Source organism: Ixodes scapularis, unplaced genomic scaffold, assembly GCF_016920785.2.
Source record: "Ixodes scapularis isolate PalLabHiFi unplaced genomic scaffold, ASM1692078v2 PGA_scaffold3__209_contigs__length_174095766, whole genome shotgun sequence".
In the NCBI taxonomy this organism is placed as follows: domain Eukaryota; kingdom Metazoa; phylum Arthropoda; class Arachnida; order Ixodida; family Ixodidae; genus Ixodes; species Ixodes scapularis.
The window spans coordinates 61,329,017-61,349,933 of NW_024609868.1; the positions used below are offsets into that span (position 1 = coordinate 61,329,017).

Here is a 20,917-nt window from a genome sequence, read left to right on the forward strand (position 1 = left end):
TACTACCGTTCGTATGTTTAATTTTGCGGACCCAAATGGCCATAATGCATGAAGCTCTTCTCAGCGAGCGATTTTAAACTTGTAAACAATTCTTAGTAAAAATTGGATAGGACAAATTAATCAATCGCCTGAATTCGCCAGGCCATGTCCGACAATTTAGGAATTTGTGAATATTTCTGCTTTTCTTTCGAGCAGAAGTCGCAATGTAACAAGCTTCTTTGCCACGTATTCGATGCGGGAGGAGCTAACCGTCAGTTCCTAACGAGGTCAGCAACTGTCGAGTCACACTTGGATGGAAGCGTCGGTATCGGCAAGCTCAATGTAGCTAAGTGCGCGGTGCTTTGCAACACAACTGTGCGCGCTTGCACAGTTAAGAAGGCAGCACGTCATTTATTCTGGTGAATGCAAAACCTTTTTTTACAGTAGCCTTCAGATCCGAAAACAAAACTAGAATCAAAGAGGCTGTGAATAGTCCTGGCACTCGCAGCGCAAGCTGTAATGTGAAGCTCCAGGCTTGTCTCTCAGCATTTTAAAGTTTTTAAATATAAAAATCAACTTCAAGGGGCTGTTAGTCATTAGAAAGCTCGGTCGCAAAAACGTCATACAAGTTTCTTTCATAAAAAAACCGGCATTGATGCGAACTAACATAGCCACTCCGTGCTTGACAGCGCGTCGTCTCCTTGCATTCTACCAGGGGGGCTATGTTCGCCAAATGTTTCGTTTCTCCTAAGAAGAAACGGAAGTGACGGTGTCGCGTCTGATTTTTTAGAGGCTCAAATGACAAAAGAGAGAACTTTTGTCATTTGAGCCTCCAACCGATCAGACGCGATATCGTCACTTCCGTTTCTTTCTAGGAGAAACGGAACATTTGTCGAACATCACCCCCCAGCTCCGTTACAGGAGAACGCCTGCGAGGTGACGCCGCCTAAACATCACGTCGCCAGCGCTGATCACGCGAGCGAAAAATGCCGAGTTACTCAGCTGCGGACGCATGCGCAGTGTCTGATATACCGCACAACAGGGCTACGGCGCATACTCAGAAGGTATTTCACAGCTCAGAAGACAAAGATGGCGACGCATCAGCCTCCTCGTCAATGTTACTCCTGTTTATCTTCCGCGTTACGAGCACGCGGTTACGAGAAGATGGCGTCTACGGCTTCACTCATTCTGTCCGAGTCTTTGACACTTATTGCAGCAGCGATGAGTGATTGTTATCAAAAGATGTTGGAAGCTGGTCATTTTGCTTCGACACACTCGCAACCAGCTCTAGCGACGACGAGATTAACGAGATCATCACGGACGAACTCGCCGACGTTTGCCACGATCTCGCACGTGCTTGCAGGGTGGAAGGCCAAAGGGCAAGGGGATCAGAGCACTAAAATTCGCGAAACTTCGTCTATACACATTGTTTCAAAGCCGACCACGCCGAGAGTCCTCGTTTTGTATTCTCCCCGCCAATGAAGCTGACAAGGGAGGCTTGAGAGGGTCGCGCACTACTTCTTGGAAAACTGTTTACTTGTAGTATTAAATTCGTATCTCAACAATAACGAGCTATGACAACAAAGTGTAAAAGGAAAACCAACGTTACAATTTCTCTTTACCACAAAAGAGGGTCACTTTGTTCCCTCCACCTTGACATTAGTATTTTATTTACGCAAAATTCCCATAATAATATTGGCCTTCTGAATCTTTTATTCTTGAAAAACGTCATTTAAGTCATAAAAGGTAAATTCATAATTTAAGTCATAATTAAAATTATCATCTAAATCTCGATTTTTGTTTGCTCTTAACACTATGCAAGGTTTCCATTGATTTTAAATGTAAGTGTAACCATCATACATGTTGCGGTCTTAAGAAATGTTTTTATTTTTTGTCCTGTAAAGGCAGAAAGGAGACTTTCTTAGAGGAACTTTCATTAAGTTCCAACTTCTTAAAACAAAAGGAACTTTGTGAAATATGTTTGATCGTGACTGGAAACGCAGGTAAAAATTAATAAATTGAGCTCCTTCCAACCTGTTCAACTAACATCTACAAGGCGAGTGAACAAAACTACACACTATACACAATAACACACATAAGAAATATTTTATTAACATGATAGAAACACTTCTTCATTCACTTATTCTTCTGGCATCCTTGAAAGAAAACTCCCCTTGGTCAGTGCTTGAGCAGGTGTATAAATAAGGTAAGGATCAATAGTCCGAAACTTCGTGCTCATGAAACCTTGCGTTGTGGCTATCTGTAAAAGTGCAATCAAGACCAAATGCATCAGAATATTTTCAACAAAGTAGCTGATGTGACAGTCATACTGCTGACTCCAAACTTGGGAAAATTTGAATGCCAGAGAACCTAAATTCTTCATGCATGTCATGACACAGAAAGTGATATGTATTGTTTTCAAAACACGTTAAAGTAAGTACATCTTTCTAGGTTGCTTGCCTGCCATTGCTCTAAGACAACCACGGAAACTGGTGCAACGCCGTAAACGCCACATAAAGTAGAAAGACATGCATCAAACGGGGCAACTGGGCAGAAAAGGGAAAAAAAAAAGCTCAAGCATGCAACATAACATACACAAAGGTGACAGCTTTGGACGTTTTCTATATGGATCAGTGGTCGCCCCTTGTCCCCCTCCGCTGTAGCAGCGGAGGGGGACAGGCTTTGTTGACTTCCGCGTGTCCCCCAGTCACGTGTCATTGTAGTTTCCGAAACCGCCAACGCGGCTGCACATCGGCAAATATTGGGTTTTTTCCTTTGCGATTATGCAGCGGAATAGCTGTTTTTTGGGAGCAAGGTGGCACATTTTGTTTGTTAGCTGTGCCTATAAAAAACAATATAAAAAAATACAAACTGAATTCTTTCAAGATTAAAATTATTACACTACCCTTTTAGCTCTGTTCCATCATGCTTTCAACTGTGAAGTCCTAAGTGGGGTGGTGCCAATATTACACTATCTTCATATTTTTCATGTGGCTTTGGCATTCAGTCTAGGCTGACTGAACCAATGTGTTCCTCCGTTTACGAACGCGGCATCCGGGGCAGGAGCAACAACGAAAATGGCCAAATCGACAAGTGCAAACGAGTCTAATTTATTCTCGGTGGCTTCACCGCGTTCGCACACACTCCTGTAGAGACTGTTGCAGCTCTGGCAATCATGCGCTGGATCGGCGAGAATGCGCGAGGAAGAAAATTCAACGTGCGCAAAGCGGTGGGCGAAGTTTTATCTTCGAATCACGGGCACACTTTCTCTTGCATGAGAAACTCTTCTCGGACGCGTCCCATACACCTTGCTTGTTTTCCAAGATCGTCGACAGTGTCGAGCAGTCGATGCCGAAATGTTGAATTCCTTGGCGATCTTGGACTCCGGCCGTCCACTTCTACGAACCTCACAGATCGAAGCGATTTTCGGTAAACACTGCCATACAATGCACATGTATGCCGCAGGAGTGCAAATCGGATGCTCCCGAAGGGACGATCTCGTCCGGGCTCCTTCACTTCCTTGTTCGACATCGTTGCTGACGCCACGACAAAAGGCACTTGTTCATTCAGGTGCTGCTCCTGTCCGCTACTACCCCACCGAAGCTTGCAGTACATTACCTGACCGAAGCCCGTGGTCCCAGGCATCTAGAAATCATTCTTGCAACACTTCAGAGAATTGAAGCTTCACAAACTGAGAGTTTGGCAAAAGTAGCGTCCTCAGAAAGTGGACTGAAGGCAACTGACGCAACTGTTCAGCAACTGTCTACCAGGTTATCTGCAGTAGCAACAAGGCTAGATGTGACGAGCCCTATATCTGGGATTTCACCCATCCTTAATACGTCTGTCGAACTAGCCAATATACCGAAACAGTGCGAAGATAACGAAAACTGGCTTCGAAGATTGAATCTGTTATTTTTTTGGCTGCCTGGATGACTAAGTGCAAACACGGAGCCAATCGGAAAGAAAAATGATCGACTTTTGCACAAACATTGTAGGCGTACAGCTGGATACCTCTAATATAGAAAGATCTTATTGCTCAGGGAAATTTCAACCAGATAAAAATAGACCAATTATCGTCAAGTTTACCTGACTTGAAAACAAAGAGCATTTTGGCTGCCCGACTCAAACTGAAAGATACCCCTTTCGCTGTTTGCGACGATTTTCCCGAGTCTGTACGCTTTACCTGCAGTAAGCTTTATGAGTATGAAAAGAGACTAAACATGTTGTTTAAAGTTTGTTTTAACAAACTGCACATCAATAACAAACGTTTCGCCTTTAACTTGGAGTCTCAGTCTGTAGCAGAGCTCGCATAACTAAGTAGATGTAAAAAGAAAAGTATTGTCATCTTCCTCTTTAGGGTGATTTCAGATAAGATCGACCAAAGGGTGGCTGGTCGACATTTTTAAATCAACTGATGTTTTTATATGACATTGTCTAGTGTCTGGTATAAACGAATCCACACTTAGTTTTGACCAGAAAAAAAATTTGGAGACAAGAAAAATCGTAAGGCAGGGAGAGGTGGACAGTTGCAATAACGCGCACTGATGGAGGGGGCAACTTTGAAAGTGAATAATTAAAACAATAAAATTAGGAGAATTTTAAAACTTTTTACAAACAAACTATGGGTACAACTTGCTTGTAATATAAAGTAATAATATTTATTAAAAATTTATTTAGTTTTCTAAAAATTGCCAAACATGCCTGCTCGAACGACAAATGGCAAACTTTGGAAATCTGTATCTCATGAAATAATTTAATCATTAATACATAACTTGCAGACATTATTTTACTAATATATGGCTATTATTGAAAAAATAAATAAGGTATCTGAGTGACACAATAGTTACAATATATTTAGGCAAACATGGAAAAAAATCAAACAAAGAAAAATTCCAATGCAAATAAAAAAAAAACACCACCTTCGATTTTTTTTAAATTTGGGTACCCTGTTATACTCTACTTCGGCATTCATTTCTATTAAAAACATGTTGCATCATTGCACTGTGAAAGAAGAAACAACTCCCCAAAGTAGGGTCCTTTTTCAAAGCCTACACTTAGCAGTGTCCTATACAAGAAGTGACTCTGAGTTCCAGTTTCATGAAACTTGCACACATCTTTTATATACATTTATTCAGATGAGGTCATTGATAAAAAGAGTGATCGGTCACACAGTAAAAGGGAGGAGAAACTATATACAGCATTTTACATAAGCGTACAAAGTGGTATCATATTAGAGACTAATGATTTGAGAAAAGATGATGCAGTGTGAAGTTGTACCTTCCGGTATATTTTACATCTAGAGTAAAATAAATAACTTTACTTCCACACACAAAAACAAAGATATAATAGTAAGATATTTAGGTTGGCTGTATATTTACGATTACAAACAATTTCAGGTGACGGATGCCATAGTGCTTAACTGGAGCAGCTTCGATGCTCTCGGTGTATGAATGAATCATGGCAAGCCGATATATCTTATCCTGCTCGAGGATAACATTTTGGGATTTTTTTTATAGTGATCAGATAAAAATTATTAGTAACCACCAACAAAAACAGTAGGTTAAATACCCCGTGAAGAAAAATGTGATAAATAAGATGTCCCTGCATTCAAAATGAGCAGTCCTTGGGAAATCAAATTCGGCACTTTACGCTAAGGTTTTCCTCGCTGTACCCATTTAATAAAGTTGCTTCCAAGCAGATCCGACTGTCCGTGCTACATATACGTCACAGGTCCCTTCTGTTGATGACTTGCTGAGCTGCCACGCGTGCCAAGACTGAATGCGAGGGAAGGCGCGCACCGTCAGCCACTCTTCTTTTTTTTGTTCACGATACCGAACAACCTCATTTTCGTCCAGATATACAAGATGCACGCCTTTCAGTTTCTTTGATAGAACGCTCACCATTGTCCTGGCCGTCTGAATTGCGCTTACTGAACGTTCTCTCAGGTTGTTCAGCGTGGCCTGGTGCTTCACGAGTCCGCCAACTCCGTCACATGCATTTTTCCCATGTCCAGATGCAGAAAATAACCACTGGGCTTGTGGGCAATCGTCCTTTGCAAATTGGTGAAGCTGGTAGCGATTCTTGAAATGACTGGCGGCGCCGTCACGTACGTCACGTACGAGTATACCGCAACGTTGTCTTCAACCCACTCCTTCACTTTTTCTAGAGCCAAGCAAGCGTGAGCGGCGTCGTGACACAGGTCCTCACTGATGATGGCAAAGCTGTTTGTAGATTTTCTTGTTGTCACTACACATGTAAATATCGAAACTTGTTTTTTTTTTCCAGTGATATGCTTGCACTTCGTCAAGAAGCACGATGGTCCAGTTTTCAGCAAAGTCAAAATGAAAGACAATGCTCCCGCGTTGCATGCACTGTTTTTCATCGTAGATCGCTTTACCTTGCGTTTGCCGGATATGGTTGTGAAGTACCCAACTTCCAACCGTCACTTGGATGACTTTTAGGAAAGTCTCAGGTTCCAAAGTTTTTTTCACAAGGTCGCCGGACTCCCATGTTGCAAGCACAATCTCTTCATCCTCCGGGATATCAAGTTCCTGGAGTGTAAGAAACTGGCCTTTTGGGCAGTGATCACAGTCTCCTTGAAGGCACAGTTCTGTTGCTGGGTCGCACAGAAATGCCGAGTTCATTTCACCAGTGTTGAATGTTGAGCCTGTAACGTTCTCTAGAGCGGCAATACAAAGATAATAATTGGCGCAGCGCACACAAACACACACTTCCTGGTGTGGAATACATTGGACCCATCTAGGGCGCAACGAATAAAATTTCGTTAGCCCAACGCCGGAATCGGGATGCTTGTCTTTGTATATACGGAAGGCCTCTCGTATTGAGCGTGTCATGAAGCGTTTTGGCACGAACGTTTTCTCTCCGTTGAGCATGACAGAGATGACGTCCTTCTGGTTGGGACTTTGGCGCGAACATTGTAGCTCGTCTTTCGTGAAGTACTCTAGGGCAGCAGACAGGTTCTCAGGGCTCACCTTGCACCTCGTGTAAGGATCCGGCTCATACCACACGCCATGCTTTTCCTTGCGTTTTCGGGATTTACTGATGAGGTACATTGAGGCCTGTGGAATCATCTTTTGAACCTCATTCTTCGTCAGTGTTGACGGCAGGAGTGTAAGCAGTTGACAATGTTCCCGGAGAGAGGTGGCGGTTTCAAAGGCCTGCCGAAAGTTGTCCACCCACTCAGTGCATGTGGAGCATGTTGGTTCGGACGACCCCGATGGTGCGTCCCTGTCGTACGCAATACGTAGCCTTGAGCGTATATTCTTGACAGCAACCTGCTCCAGTTCTGTCTGCTTTCTCTTGACATAGGCAGGCCTGTCCCGACTTCTTACGACGCTTGGTTGTCTCAGCGGCGACACATCTGTAGGTAGTATGCTGCGATTTAGTTCTTCAATTGCTTCTTCAGCTGGCACAAATATGTCAGGGCACTGCTCTGAGCTTCGCATCGAGATCTCCTTAGTGATGTGCATGAAGCAATGGTAGCACAGGTAGTCCGTCGCACTCACTTTGGTGGAACAGTCAGGCGGAAGAATTTGCTTCAACGAGTTTAGGTCCAACTCGCCAACACTTCGAAAATTCCGCTGCTTTGGTATACCGTAAAATACCGCGTAATCGCCCCCCCTCGTGTAAGCGCCCCCTCCCTTTTTCCGCACATTTCGCATTTCCGTAAACTACCAAGTAAGCGCCCCCCCCCCCCCCTCCCCCTATTTCCGCTGCCGGTGGCCGCGAAAAAAGTTTCGTTCTGGAAGTTTTGTTTTTATGTGTAGCCAGGGATCCAATCCAATCCAAAAGTAAACGTGAACCACGTGAACCTTTTGTTCGCCATTTTGTTGTTTGACGGCGCCGGAACCAGTCGCGTTACTGTGTGCGCTATGCACTCGTACATTGTGCAAAAGAAGATAGAGGTCGTCCAGTGGCACAGGCTGGATGGCAAGAACGTGCATCGGACATCGCGTCAGTTCAAGCTTGATCGCAAGAGAATCCGCAAATGGGACAAGAAGTATGAAGTGCTTCTTCAACAGAACTTCGGAAAGTCGAAGTTACGACGCAAGTTGGGAAACGGAGCCCCCGTTTTCAGCGAGGAAGTGGACGACGCGCTTTTTGAATTTCTTGAGTGCGAAAGAAGTGCTGGACGTGCCGTCAGCAACAGGCTCCTTTCTGAAGAAGCTGTGAGGCTAGCAAATAACCTACAGCTGGGCAATTTTGTGGCCTCCAGTATGTATTTAAAAAGGTGGAAGGCGCGGTTCGGTGTTTCGATGCGGCAAGCAACTATTGAGAGCCAAAAAGTGCCCGAGGACTGCGCGGAGGAGACGCAAGCATTCCGTGCTGCAATCGGCTCTCTGCGAAGTCGCCACAACCTGACTCTATTCAACATAGCGAATATGGATCAAACAATGGTCCGAATGGACACTCCGGCGAACCGGACCAACAACCTCGTGGGAGAAAGTACTGTCCGGATTACAAACACCGGCTGTGCCAGGCGGGGTTTCACGGTTGCCTTAGCAGCCTGCGACTCTGGTCACAAGCTCCCGGCGTTTATCATCTTGAAGGAGCCGAGCGGAAAAATTTCAGTGAGGGCCTTCATGAGCCTTCGTGTACCAGGTGAGAACAACATTTTGCTTGCTATTTTGCCAACGAGAAATAGTATAATGCATTATGAGCTCGCGTTAAATACAATGTCTTTTTTTTGTTTCATCTTTAGCAAATTGCCACGTGACCGCTTATAAAACTGGCTGGATGACTTCGGAGAAGTTCAAGGAGTGGCTGACCAAGGTATGGGGCCCTAACAATGACGACGTACGGCGGCTCCTGGTGTTGGACCAGGCGCCAATACACAAGACCCGAGCGGCAAAAGATGCAATTCAGGAATGCGACACTGACATCGTGTACGTGCCAGCCGGTTGCACCAGACGTCTTTTGGAACAAGCCGTTTAAGGCCAATCTTTGGAGAACCTGGGAGGCCTTTATGCGGAAGGGAGAGAAAACGCCGAAGGGAAACCTGCGGAAACCATCACGGCAGGATGTGCTGGACTTTGTGGCTGAGGCGTGGGCTGCCGTCCTAGAGGAAATCGTAGAGAGCTTGTTCAAGGGCTGCGGCATTACGAACGCGCTCGACGGGTCCGAGGACGGTGAGCTGCACGATCAGCTCGCTGACATCGGCGCCGTGGTCCCGTAAGACCGCGACAAGCTGAGGGATGAGTGTGTGGACCTGGTTTTTGGGTCAGATTCTAAGGAATCCTTTGATGGTTTCGACAGCGAATAAAAGGATAAAGTTCGCAAAGAAACTGTCTACAAAAAACATTTTTGCTAAGACTGCAGTCTAGATTGCATACTTTTAGTGGCCGCCATTTCTTTATCCGCCATCTTGAATATTGGTGCGGAACCGAGGAAGGGCCCCCCCCATATTTTGGTTGAATTATCTCTTGAGTTGGGGGGGGCGCTTTCTCGGTATTTTACGGTAGTCTTTTTGTGTTTGCAAAAGTAATCTGCACAAAACACTCGTTCGGAGCTCCAGGACGTCTTCATAATGTATACATAAATAATAGAAATTAAACTTCAACTGATGGCATATAATTGCCAAGTGAAAGAACTACTGGGTGCACAAGTGACAAGTCCGAGGCTGAGGAGCTCACTCACTGCAAACGTACATTTGAAAAGAGAGGTCACAACTGAGGCTGTCGGCAAAGCTTGATCCACGTCAAAGGAAGAAAGAGGGAAAGTCTCCAGACAAAAAATTGTGGTCAGCGGCCTTCGAAAAAGACTTTCCGGAATCGCACTGTCGTCCCTCCACGCGCTGATATGAAAGCACCCGAGCTTCTACCACGTGGTTCATGACACAGCCTGAGTCATGTCGGCGACCGGTTCGCGAGGGGTTGGCGGTGGGGTTACGTTGATGGTCACTCGGATTAGCCCTTGCTGTACTGAGCTACCGCCTGCAGTGCCTTATCGCCGGCTGGTGTCAACAACGAGAACACACACACCCTGTCTACACCAAAACTACAAGCGTTCACCGCACACGCGTCGCCGCCGCTTTTAAGCTTTTGTGAAATTGCTTTCTTTTGCCGCGGAGAACCGCCTTATCTTAACTACGCGCCTGAAATCCTTCCAGGCGGGCGTGCACAATATCAAGCGTTTCGAGAAATGCCCGTGGAGTAGAACTATGGGAAAATTCGGAGCCCGCGATGTCGATATCGTCGCCGTTGTGTTAGTACGCCGTCGCGTACTGCAGTCCCCCGTTGGGGGAGGGGGGGGGGGGGGGGGGGGGCGGTCTTACTACGATAACATGGCGACAGCGTTTACACTCTATGTATTTACGCGAGGCTCGAGTATTTGGGGATAATGCTGCCGGTTGGTGTGCCCCTTTGTGCCTAATATTATCGCCCGTGACGCCAGCGAGTGAGATGACGACAGGCATGACTGCTCAGTAAACAGGCGTCGGCGGCCATGTTTTGCTGGTTGAAGCGAACCCCCTTGTCCTTGACAGCGAGCGGGGAAATGCGAAAAAAAGATTGTATCGGCCGTTTTGCCAGAACTAGCGACGAGTGTCGTCTGCGGTTTCCGGCAACTATTTTGCCATAATCGTGAGCTTAGCGAGGAAATGATTTTTGCTAGCCACAGAACACTACCACGCAGAAAGGGAATGCTTGAACATGTTTTTGTTCTGGATATATATCAGGGATATATATGAGAGAGAGAGAGAGAGAGATGAAGGTAGAGCGGAAGAGGGAATAGCATATAGTGTCGCAGGAGAATAAAGTAAACAAAGTTCCTAGTGGCCGATGGCTGCATGATCTTTTCTCGGATCACTAGTCCGTAATATGATACCTCTTTGTACACAGTAGTTTCTCCTTAATTTAAGTGTGTGAACGATTTCTTTAGTTATCATTGGCCTCATCTGAATAAATATATATAAAAGATGTGTGTTGGTTTCATGAAACTGGAACTCAGAGTCAGTTCTTGTATAAAACACTGCTAAGTGTAGGCTTTGAAAAAGGACCCTACTTTGGGGAGTTGTATCTTCTTTCTCAATAAAATGATGCAACATGTTTTTAATGGAAATGAATGCCGAAATAGAGTATAACAGGTTACCTAAATTTAAAAAAAATCGAGGGTGGTGTTTTTTTTTTATTCGCATCGGAATTTTTCTTTGTTTGATTTTTTTCCATGTTTGACTAAATATATCCTAACTATTGTATCACACAGATACCTTAGTTATTTTTTAAATATTAGCTATATATTAGTAGAATAATATCTGCAAATTATATCATAATGATTAAATTATTTCATGAGATACAGACCTCCAAAGTTTGCCATTTGTCGTTCGAGCAGGCATGTTTGTCAATTTTTAGAAAAATAAATAAATTTTAAATAAATATGATTACTTTATATTACAAGCAAGCTATACCCATAGTTTGCGCCTAAAACGTATTAGAGTTCTCCTAATGTTATCGCTTTAGTTATTCACTCTCAAACGGGCCCCCTTCATCAGTGCGCGTTAATGCAACTGTCCACCACCTCATGCCTTACGATTTTTCCTGTCCCCAAGTATTTTTTCTAGTCAAAACTAAGTTTGGATTCTTTCATACCAGACACTAGACAATAACATATAAAAACATCAGTTGATTTGAAAATGTCGACTAGCCATCCTTTGGTCGATCTTATCTGAAATCACCCTTTATCATAACGCGCAATAAAAGCAATACATTTTCTGTCTTTATCACCAAATATTTGCAGCATCATACAAAAACAAGACGAGCTGCATAGTGTTCTTGAGGACAATTTGTGTGACATAGTCATTTTCACTGAAACCTGGTTTAAACCTGATATTGAAGATAAATAACTTTTCCCTATACATCTATGTTATAACAATTTCCGGCACAATCGGCCCAACCGGAGAGGCGGCGGTGTGCTAATTGCAAAACGAAGGCATATTTATTTCAAAATTTGTTTAATAAACCATGGCTCAGAATTTGTGTGCATACTCATTTGTACACCGTCTAGTAAAGTCATTCTTGGTGTATGTTTTAGGCCACCCGATTGTGCTTCATCCCTTCATACTGAACTGTGCTGTCCTTGTGGACATAAAAATTGGCTCATGAAAGTTGTTCTTAGATATCTGCCTCACTTTCAACTTCACGCAGTTAGTTCATAAACCAACACGTACAGACAACATTCTTGACTAGATTTTAACTCTGTCATCAGACCTTGTCATCAGACCTTGTTAATCTGTTCACTACTGCGATGGGCTCAGTGATCACAAAGTTCTGCGTGAAGCACTCCATTTCCAAAATCATTCACGACTATAGCAAGGCTGACTACACATCAATTAACCGTGAGATGACAATTTTCTTCTACCGTTTCATTTCTCATTTTTATTGCAGATCAGTAAAAGAAAACTGGGCATTATTCAAAACTAAAATGAATAATCTTGTTCACATGTTTGTTCCAACAATTTGTTCCAACCATTCTCTATCTTGTATACAACTTCATTTTGCGTTTTACTAGTTGTATGATTTGTGTAATTCTGAGCAGTCCTGAGTGTGTAGTTTTAGTTTCCTTTTGTGTTTTTCATGTATTTGCATTTCTTTATTGTATAAATCTTGATTATCCTTCCCCCCTTATGTAATGCCCTTCACGTGCTCTTAGGGTGTAAATAAATAAACGAATGAAATGAAATGAAATTCCGACAAGAGTAGTGCGGCGGGTATCGTGCATGGCGTTGGAACATGGATGCTGCCCCCTGGCCACGTAGGCGCATCGACATTGGAAGCAGTGCTTCGCACTCCGGCATCCATTTACTCTGTTTTCTGCTTGCCCAGTTTACCGTATGCCTCAGTGGACGAGGAGGGAGTGCAAGGGTCTCTCGTGCACCTCTGTGTAGGCTCGCGTTCCTTTCGGCCCCTCGGCCTTCGTAAAAAGTGTGTTCGGTAGCCGATACAATTCAAATAATCTAGTTAGAAATGCATGCATTTCAGTCGGAACCACAGTGAATTTCAAATAAAGCGATTTTGTTATAACGAGGGACTACAGTGTTTTTCCCTCTGTATCTTGCACGACCTGGCACAGCTACTTGTAGGCTTTAAATCTCTTGCACCCACACTAAAAAAAAGCATTACCTATTTTTAGAAATGTTAATTCAATTGAATTAATTTAGTTTAAATCAAATTGATTTAATTTAAATTGATGCAGGTAGAAGTTAGCGATTCTTTATCAAAAGATTTATTTCTTTTAACGTGGCAGATTGATTGATTCATCAGTCCAATCACCAAAAACAATGTGGGAGAAGGAGTTAGCGTAACCTAAGGTGCCATATTTTCCCGGTTACAGTCTACATTTGGTAAACAGTCCACAAAAACCAATCTAGGCCAAAAAAAAAATAATATTTTGCATTCAGTGTATAGCCCGCAAGCTGTGCATGGTCCCTACATGGTGCTTAGCCGACACGAAAATCTTCTCATACACAACACACCTCGACAAATGTCTGCTTTCTTGCATTATACAAGACATGATTAACACACTCTTTGATTCACAACGTCCATCCAGTCTCGTCATAATGAACAATCTTGAAAAACAAAATTATTGTACAGTCCGCATGCGTAAATAGTCCACACAGTCTAAAATTTCAAATTTTAAACGTGTATAGTCTGCAGACTATAGCCCGGGATATACGGTAGCTTAATCAGCAAATTTTTATCGAAGTAAACCCAGCCATACTAAAACAAAAACAGCTAGATTTTCTACGTAGAAAAAAGCTCAATTTCCCTTTTATTTTGTATTCAGATTTGCTTGCAACAGGATGTTACGTAACTGACAGACAAAGCGTTAAGGCCCGTTCACACACTAGAATCTTTAGGAGTGTGAGCCTTAAAACAATACACTGGTGCCATCTATTGGGTAGCCGAGGAACATTTTCAGTGGCTGCACCATTCCCATCTCTTTCACGCATCATTCCTTCTTGGCTCAAAAAAAATCGATGACAATGTTATAAACAACCCATTTTGGTGATAGTATGTACATTTGGTCTTGCAAATGCCGCAAAACCTTTGTTCTATTGAAATTAGGTTCCAGGGCCGCCTCATAAATGGCGCCAGCGTGTTCTCTCGACCCAAAAGGTTTTAAGAGTTTTAAGACACAAGGTCCCAAGAAAACCCAAGTGTGTGAACACGGACATTAAGGTAAAAATCAAGCTCAACGCCCAAATTCGCTCGTAAAAGCGCGACTTTTTGATTATGTAGTCCTTTTGAATCTTTCTTGGTTGACAATTCTTAGATTTAAATCCAAAACAAAATTCATATAGAAATAAGCATCAAATTATAGACAAACGGTAAATAAAAAAATATTTCCGGAATTATTTTTGTGGGAAAGGTTTGATCGAAATCACCACAGCTTGATCAAAACTGGTCCGATATATAAATCATAATTTAGGTCATGACTTAATGCGGAATTAAATTGTATTGATTTTTATATTCCACTCTGCTTGCACACTGTTGCGCGTCTCTCTCTACTCTTCGTTTTGTCCTCAAATATGACAACTTCCCCATTCTCCAACCCATCATCATACTTCCCTCCTTGACATCACACTGGTTGTTTTCAACTAGTCTCAGGCACCCCTTTTTCTACCACTTTACGAAGGGTGTATACCCAAATGTTGCATTTTATTCCCATCACTATCCCTTTTCACGTGGCACATAATTTTTTTTTTCTATTTGTACTTCCATCCCAACACCAACAACATCAAATCCACCAAACCCATAACAGATTCTATATAAGAACAAACCTCATAATAAGGGGAGTTCGAGCTGGGTCCGACAAGCTTCACTTTTGGGACACACCCTCTTACTATACAAAACTATGTCACATAAGTAGTCAAATTAGAATAGCCGTCTCACCTTGTTCTGTTGCATCTTTCTTGGGCACTTTGCTGGCAGCATCAGCGTTCTAAAAAGTTTGAAGATGAGCCTCATGATGAGAAAAGGGCCACAAAAGAAGTCCCAGTGAGACACGGGCATGAGGAGGACTTACTTTGGTAAACTGCTTGTTCACAGTAGCTGCAAGCCTCTCTGGACTGGGAGAGTCCCTTCCCCTTCCCGAGCATTGGTCTATGAACATGCTTGGGATGTCCTTGCCAAAGTACACCTTGCTGTTGGCCGAAATAGCTTCGTATCGCTTAATCTCCAGGAACTCGGGTGTCAAGAGCAGCTGTATGGTCGGAAGGGAAAGGAAGTGGACGTCTCAGATCACAACCTCTTTAGAGACTTCCACAGATATGATTATGTTGGCATCGTCTGCAGCAAAATTTGTAGTTTTGAGATTATGCTAAACGAGATACCAAAAAAGATTCAGTACAATACAACATGCACAACTGTTTTAAAGATCATACAAAGATAAAGCTCCTTCATATGATCTGTATTATAAGCTACCCACATCTTGACAGTGAGGGAGTGAGAGCATCAATATTCAAACTACAGTCAGCAGAAGGCTGAAGGTTTGTTCACACACTTACGTTCAGAGCAACCGCTATGACAACGAATAAATGCAACTGGTTGGAACGACGGTTAGCCGTGGCCATGAAGCACCGGACCGCCGTGTCGTTTGTTCACAACGCAAGGAGTTGAGCTGCGCTCAACTTTTTCACTACATTTGGAAATGAGCGGAGAGACCACGCCGACAGACCAATCATGAGCCAAGGAGAGCTCAGCCGCACGCATTGAGCAACAGTTGTGCTTCCTGCTATCTGCTGAAAAACATTGCGTCAGTGGTGGTCGTCAACATCTGCTCCGCATAGAGCACAATCCTTGGCTGTCAATTCTCGTTGTGTGTTGCAAAGATCAACCAGCATGTTCTAAAAGAAAAGATGCACCTACTCATGCGGCAGTGTCGTGACGGTACCCTCTGTCTCGGAATTGAAGAGGTCGTGTGGGCGTCATATTTAAATCAGGCAATTAACGTAAAAACAAAACACAAACTGTATTTACACTAACAAATCAATCGAATATACATTACACAGAAGTGTCTTGATCAACTTGTCTGTCGTTCGCCTTGTTCCACTCGTGACTTGAAACTTGTTCTTTCTTCTCGTTTTCTTGTGAGCTTCAAATTCTTTCCAAACTGCAACATCCTCCCCCCCTTTCTTTCTTTTTTCACGTGAGAGTTGCCTTGGTTCATTCACTTGCCAGTCCAGGGGGTAAAGGAGCTGCACGGGGTGCCGAAGCGCTAGCCCCCTTGGTAGGCGCACCAGACAGGAATGCACGTGGTTGTCTCTGCCCAGCTGAACTGTTTCGATCCTCCCCGTTCTCCACATGAGCCGTGGAGCCTTGTCTTCGTGAACAAGAACGAGGTCCCCGTTCTGTAGGTCATTTGTTCGCGTCTCGGGCGATCGGTGTGCGAAGCGGAGCTGAAGGAGGTATTCCTTCCGCCACCTCCGCCAGAATTGGTCCAGCAGTTGCTGCCTGTGTAGCCAACGTCTGGTGATGTACCCTCTCGCAGAACCTGGAATAGTTTCTACGTTGACTGATGGGAAAGCCGTCAGACGCCTGCCCAACAAGAAGTGCGCAAGCGTTAAAGCATCCTGCTCGTGCGGAGCGTCGTGAACAGGGGCCAAAGGTCAGGAATTCACGACGGCTTCCACCTCGTGTAGCATGGTTGTCAGTTCTTCGAAACTAAACTTATTCCTTCCTAGTATATTCCGTTGACTATGCTTCACTGTCTGGACCATCCTTTCCCAGAACCCGCTCCACCAGGCTGCTCTCTCGGCAATAAACTTCCACTTTATCAAATGCTGTGAGCAGTGGTCCTGGAAGCATCGGTTCGTGAGCACGTCCCATACGCCGCGTAAGTCCTTTGCTGCCCTCTTGAACATGAGGACACTGTCTGAGTAAACGACGCTGGGTAAGCCACGTCGAGCAGTAAAGCGCTGGAAGGCCATGATGAACGCTTCTGTCGACAGGTTGGAGACAAGCTCTAGGTGTATGGCTCCCGTCACCGCACGTGTGAAAAGCACAATGTACGACTTTTCATCTGATGCTGTAGTCTTTACCATCAGTGGGCAGGCAAAGTCGATCCCGACTACCCCAAAAGGATTCGCTTGGGTAATCCGATCCTGCGGCAAAGGTGCGGTCGAAGCGTTAGCCGGCTTGAGTTGGGCCAACCGACAACCATTACATTTGTTGATGACCTTCTTGGCCAGCTGTCTTACTCGCGGTATCCAGAACCGCTCTCGAACTTGGGTTAAGGTGTCCTGAAGTCCGCTGTGCAGTGTTCGACAATGGCAGTCTCTTACCAATAACTCAGTGAAGCGGTCATCGGGAGGTAGCAAAAGCGGGTACTTGACCTCGATTGTTTCGTTTAATTGTTGCAGTCGTCCCCCCACCCGCAACAATCGATTGGGGTCAATGAAAGGGGCGAGCGAGACTATGCTGGATCGCCTTTCCAGATTCTTATCTGCCATTAGATTGTCCAATTCTTGAGTAAAAGCTTCTTGTTGCGTTTGTGCAATCCACCAAGTCTCGGCTCGTTCAAGCTCTTCGGACGCTAGCGGGCCCTCACCTCGATTTCGCCGCGTAGTTCTTTACAGACAAAATAATCCATGCAGTAATCCTGAGGATCCGTTCCAGCGCCCCGTACCGTTTAAGTTCCAATAGAGGTGCAATCCCCTCCGTTGCATTCTGCAATACGTGATGTTCCAGCTTTCCCTCCTCTGCAATAACTGTTACTGGAACGTCGTCGCCCACGATGAGGTTCGGCCATACGTCTTCAGTTTTACCAAGCCACTTTGAACCCTTCCCCCACAGTTGCATACCTTGTATAGTTTCCGCAGATATTCCCTGCGTCATCAAATCTGCCAGATTTTCTTGTCCGGGGCAATGCTTTCGTGTATCAGGTGACCTTCCAGACTGGAGCTCTGGCACTCGATTTGCCACAAAGGGCTTCCACTGAGTTGCTGACCCGCGGATCCAGTGAAGTGCGACAGCGCTATCTGTCCAGTAGAATGTCTCTTGAATGTTCATGATCTCTCCAAGATACTGGCCCATCCAGTGAAGTGTGATAGCGCTATCTGTCGAGTGGAATGTCTCTTGACTGTTCATGATCTCTCCAAGATACTAGCCCATCCATCTTCCAATCAATGCAGCCATTAGTTCTAGTCAAGGTAGTGTTATGCGCTTTATGGGCACCACACGTGATTTCGAAAATCTCAAGTTCACCTCTACCTTCTCCCTCAGCTCTCAGGTAGGCACAAGTGCCATAGGCCACCGGACTTGCATCGCAGAAGACGTGTACAGTATAGACCACTTACAACGTAACCGCTTATAGTGCAGAACCGCATATAACGCGGCTTTTTTAAACCACCGGTTCGCCTCCCATAGGACTCCATGTAATTACATACCGCTTAAAATGCAGGCACGCAAAGGGAAATACCGGTTATAGTGCGGTTTTCGGAACAGCCCGGCGACCGCACCGACTGACCGACGCAGAGAGCACGCTTCCCTGTGCGACACTAGATAACGGCGCGAGCCGCAAGCGTCACTCGCGGGACAAGGAGGTTGCTCGAAGAAGCGGGGAGAAGTGAAGAGAGAGGCTTCAGTTGCCATAGCGATGGAGGGACGCACGCACAAGTCATTCACGTGCGTGCGTCTCTCCGCTGCGTTGGAAACGTTGGAAACAACCGCAACGACAGACCAATCGCAGGTCGAGGAGAGGTGTTCGTGCACGTTACATGCCAGTCGCGGGCCGGCCGGCTGGCTGCTTTTATCCGCAAACATGGCGTCAGTTTTGATCGTCGACGGAGACGGCGTGGTAGAAGCTCATTGTTCCGCGTAAAAGCGCTATCCTTGACTGTGAATTTTCGTTGCGTGTCACTATGATAACCCAGCACGTACTAGAAGGGAAGATCCACCCACTCGTGCGGCGATGTTGTGGCGGCACTCTCAAGACGGCAGAAACGCCCGTGTCGTCGTGTTTGTTTACTTCGACTACAATGGTGCTTTCTAAGCATTTGCGTTTTTGAACATCGCCCGGATTTCTTATTTGGAGCATTTCATGCCTGTGCTCAAGTTGAAGGTATTACTGGCGCGTACCGTATAAAGGATGCGAATTTTCACGCGTTTTCATCGCCGGAGAAAAGTGATTAGGGTTAGCAATCCTAAACACTTGCAACGTCCGTCCGCAACCCGCGACGCCGTTAAAAGGCTGCGCCAGGCAAAAGTCGCTCATTTCTTTCAAAATCTGTGACATACTTGAGAGAGAAGTGTACTAGTTTCGTGAAATAAAGACTTTCCTCAAACTAAGCTTTATTTTTCATCTAACATAAAATAAATTCTTTTACAAAGGTAAGTTGTCTGATTGCATGCATTTTGGCCTGAAAAGTTGATGTTTTGGTTATAGCACGATACCGCTTATAGTGCGGATTTTTGCGACTCCCGCGACATACGTTATATGCGGTCTACACTGTAGTAGGAGAGAACATATGACTTCTCTTGGCGTCTTCACGATGCAGCGAGGAATCACAACCTCTTCTATTTGTGGAAGTTCTGCGCACCATCGCCGCCATTGCTCCTGCAGGTCGTCTGTTAAATCGTCGTCCCAACCGATTCCTCGTTCCCAGATCTGCTGAAACAAAACCTTGATTCGTATGACGAACGGAGCAAGGAATCCAAACGGGTCAAAAACCCTAGCTGATGCATGGAGTAGATAGTGCTTCGTCGTCCCACTGCACATGACGAAGTTCAGGATCCTCTCCACTGGAATGGCCAGCGTTTTAGCATCACGTCGCCAAAGCAGTCCAAGTACAGCTCTCGGCTCGGAGAGTACAGACGTTGATGCAGCTTTATCTAACAATCTTTGCAGTTCTTTTGCGTTGGTAGACCACTTTGGGAGTCTCATTCCTGCATCTTCTAAAATATGGTTGGCTTATTCCTGTATTCGCGCCGCTTCTTCGATAGCGGGGGCTCCGATCAGGAGGTCGTCGACATAGAATCCCCGTTGAAGCAGTTCCGCAGTCTATCTCAATTCTCCATTGACGTTGCTCAGATGATGAGTAAGAGTGGCGGTTAGTAGAAAGGGGTTGGCCGATGTCCCAAAGGGCACTCTCGTAATCCTCTGCTCTTCAACGGTTGGTTCTGAGCTTGCTAACGACGATTCTCTTTGAAACCTCAGGAAGCGTAGGACGTCTCGATCTTCAGGTCGAGCGCTGACCTGCAAAAACGCCTTTTCTATGTCCACTGTTAGGGCAATTGGGTGTAGACAGAAGCGCACCTAGATTCCGACCAGATCAGCGTTCAAATTCGGTTCCTTCTCCAGGTGTTCATTGAGTGAGGCAGCTGTTGGGAGAAGAGAAGAAGCGTCGAAGACGACTCTCAGCCTGGTGGTCTCGGATTCATTCCTAATTACGGGCTGATGGGGCATATAATAAATCCATGGGTTTGTCGTTGGAACCTTTTCTGCGTGTCCTGAGGTCATGTACCTGCATATGACGTCGTAATCTTTTGCAAAGGGCTCGTCGCGTGACAATCTCTTCTTCAAACTCTCAAGTTGTTTCAATGCCAGCGTGTGGTTATCCTTCAGTTCTCCCGTGCCGACCCTGAACGGTAGACCCACTTCGTACCGTCCATTCACTTTCCGTATTGTTCGGTCAAACTTGTTCAGCAGTTCGTTCTGTTCTTCCATCTTGTTGGAGGGCTGGTCAGAAATGCCAATGCTCTCCAGCTCCCAAAACACAGCAGGATGTCTCCGACGTCTTCGTTTTTGGAACATTCCGTTCTTAGCATGAATACCATGCTGCTGGCGCTGCCTTTGACAGAGCTGTGGTTTGACACTGGGCCTTGAAAGGTCCAGCCAGAAATGGTGCTTATAGCTACCAGCTTCTGATTTTCCTGGCAATGCAGCACTTGGTCACCGTTTACTCGCCACAGCTGGTCTGAAC

General features: G+C 45.0%; 1 protein-coding gene and 1 pseudogene across 1 annotated transcript in view; one reads left to right on the forward strand and one right to left on the reverse strand.

Annotated features, from left to right (window-relative positions):
• Nucleotides 1–2,066: 2,066 nt before the first annotated feature.
• LOC8031811 (erlin-1) overlaps nt 2,067–20,917 on the reverse strand; it is a 57,654-nt gene continuing 38,803 nt past the window's right edge. Inside the window, exons 12-14 of the mRNA XM_029973042.4 lie at nt 15,022–15,198; nt 14,889–14,937; nt 2,067–2,239 (exon numbers count right to left, since the gene is read on the reverse strand). Of these exons, the coding sequence (XP_029828902.1) occupies nt 2,193–2,239; nt 14,889–14,937; nt 15,022–15,198 (273 nt within the window). The 3' untranslated portion in view covers nt 2,067–2,192. The remainder of the gene's footprint in view (nt 2,240–14,888; nt 14,938–15,021; nt 15,199–20,917) is intronic.
• On the forward strand, nt 8,722–9,175 carry LOC120840340 (annotated as a pseudogene).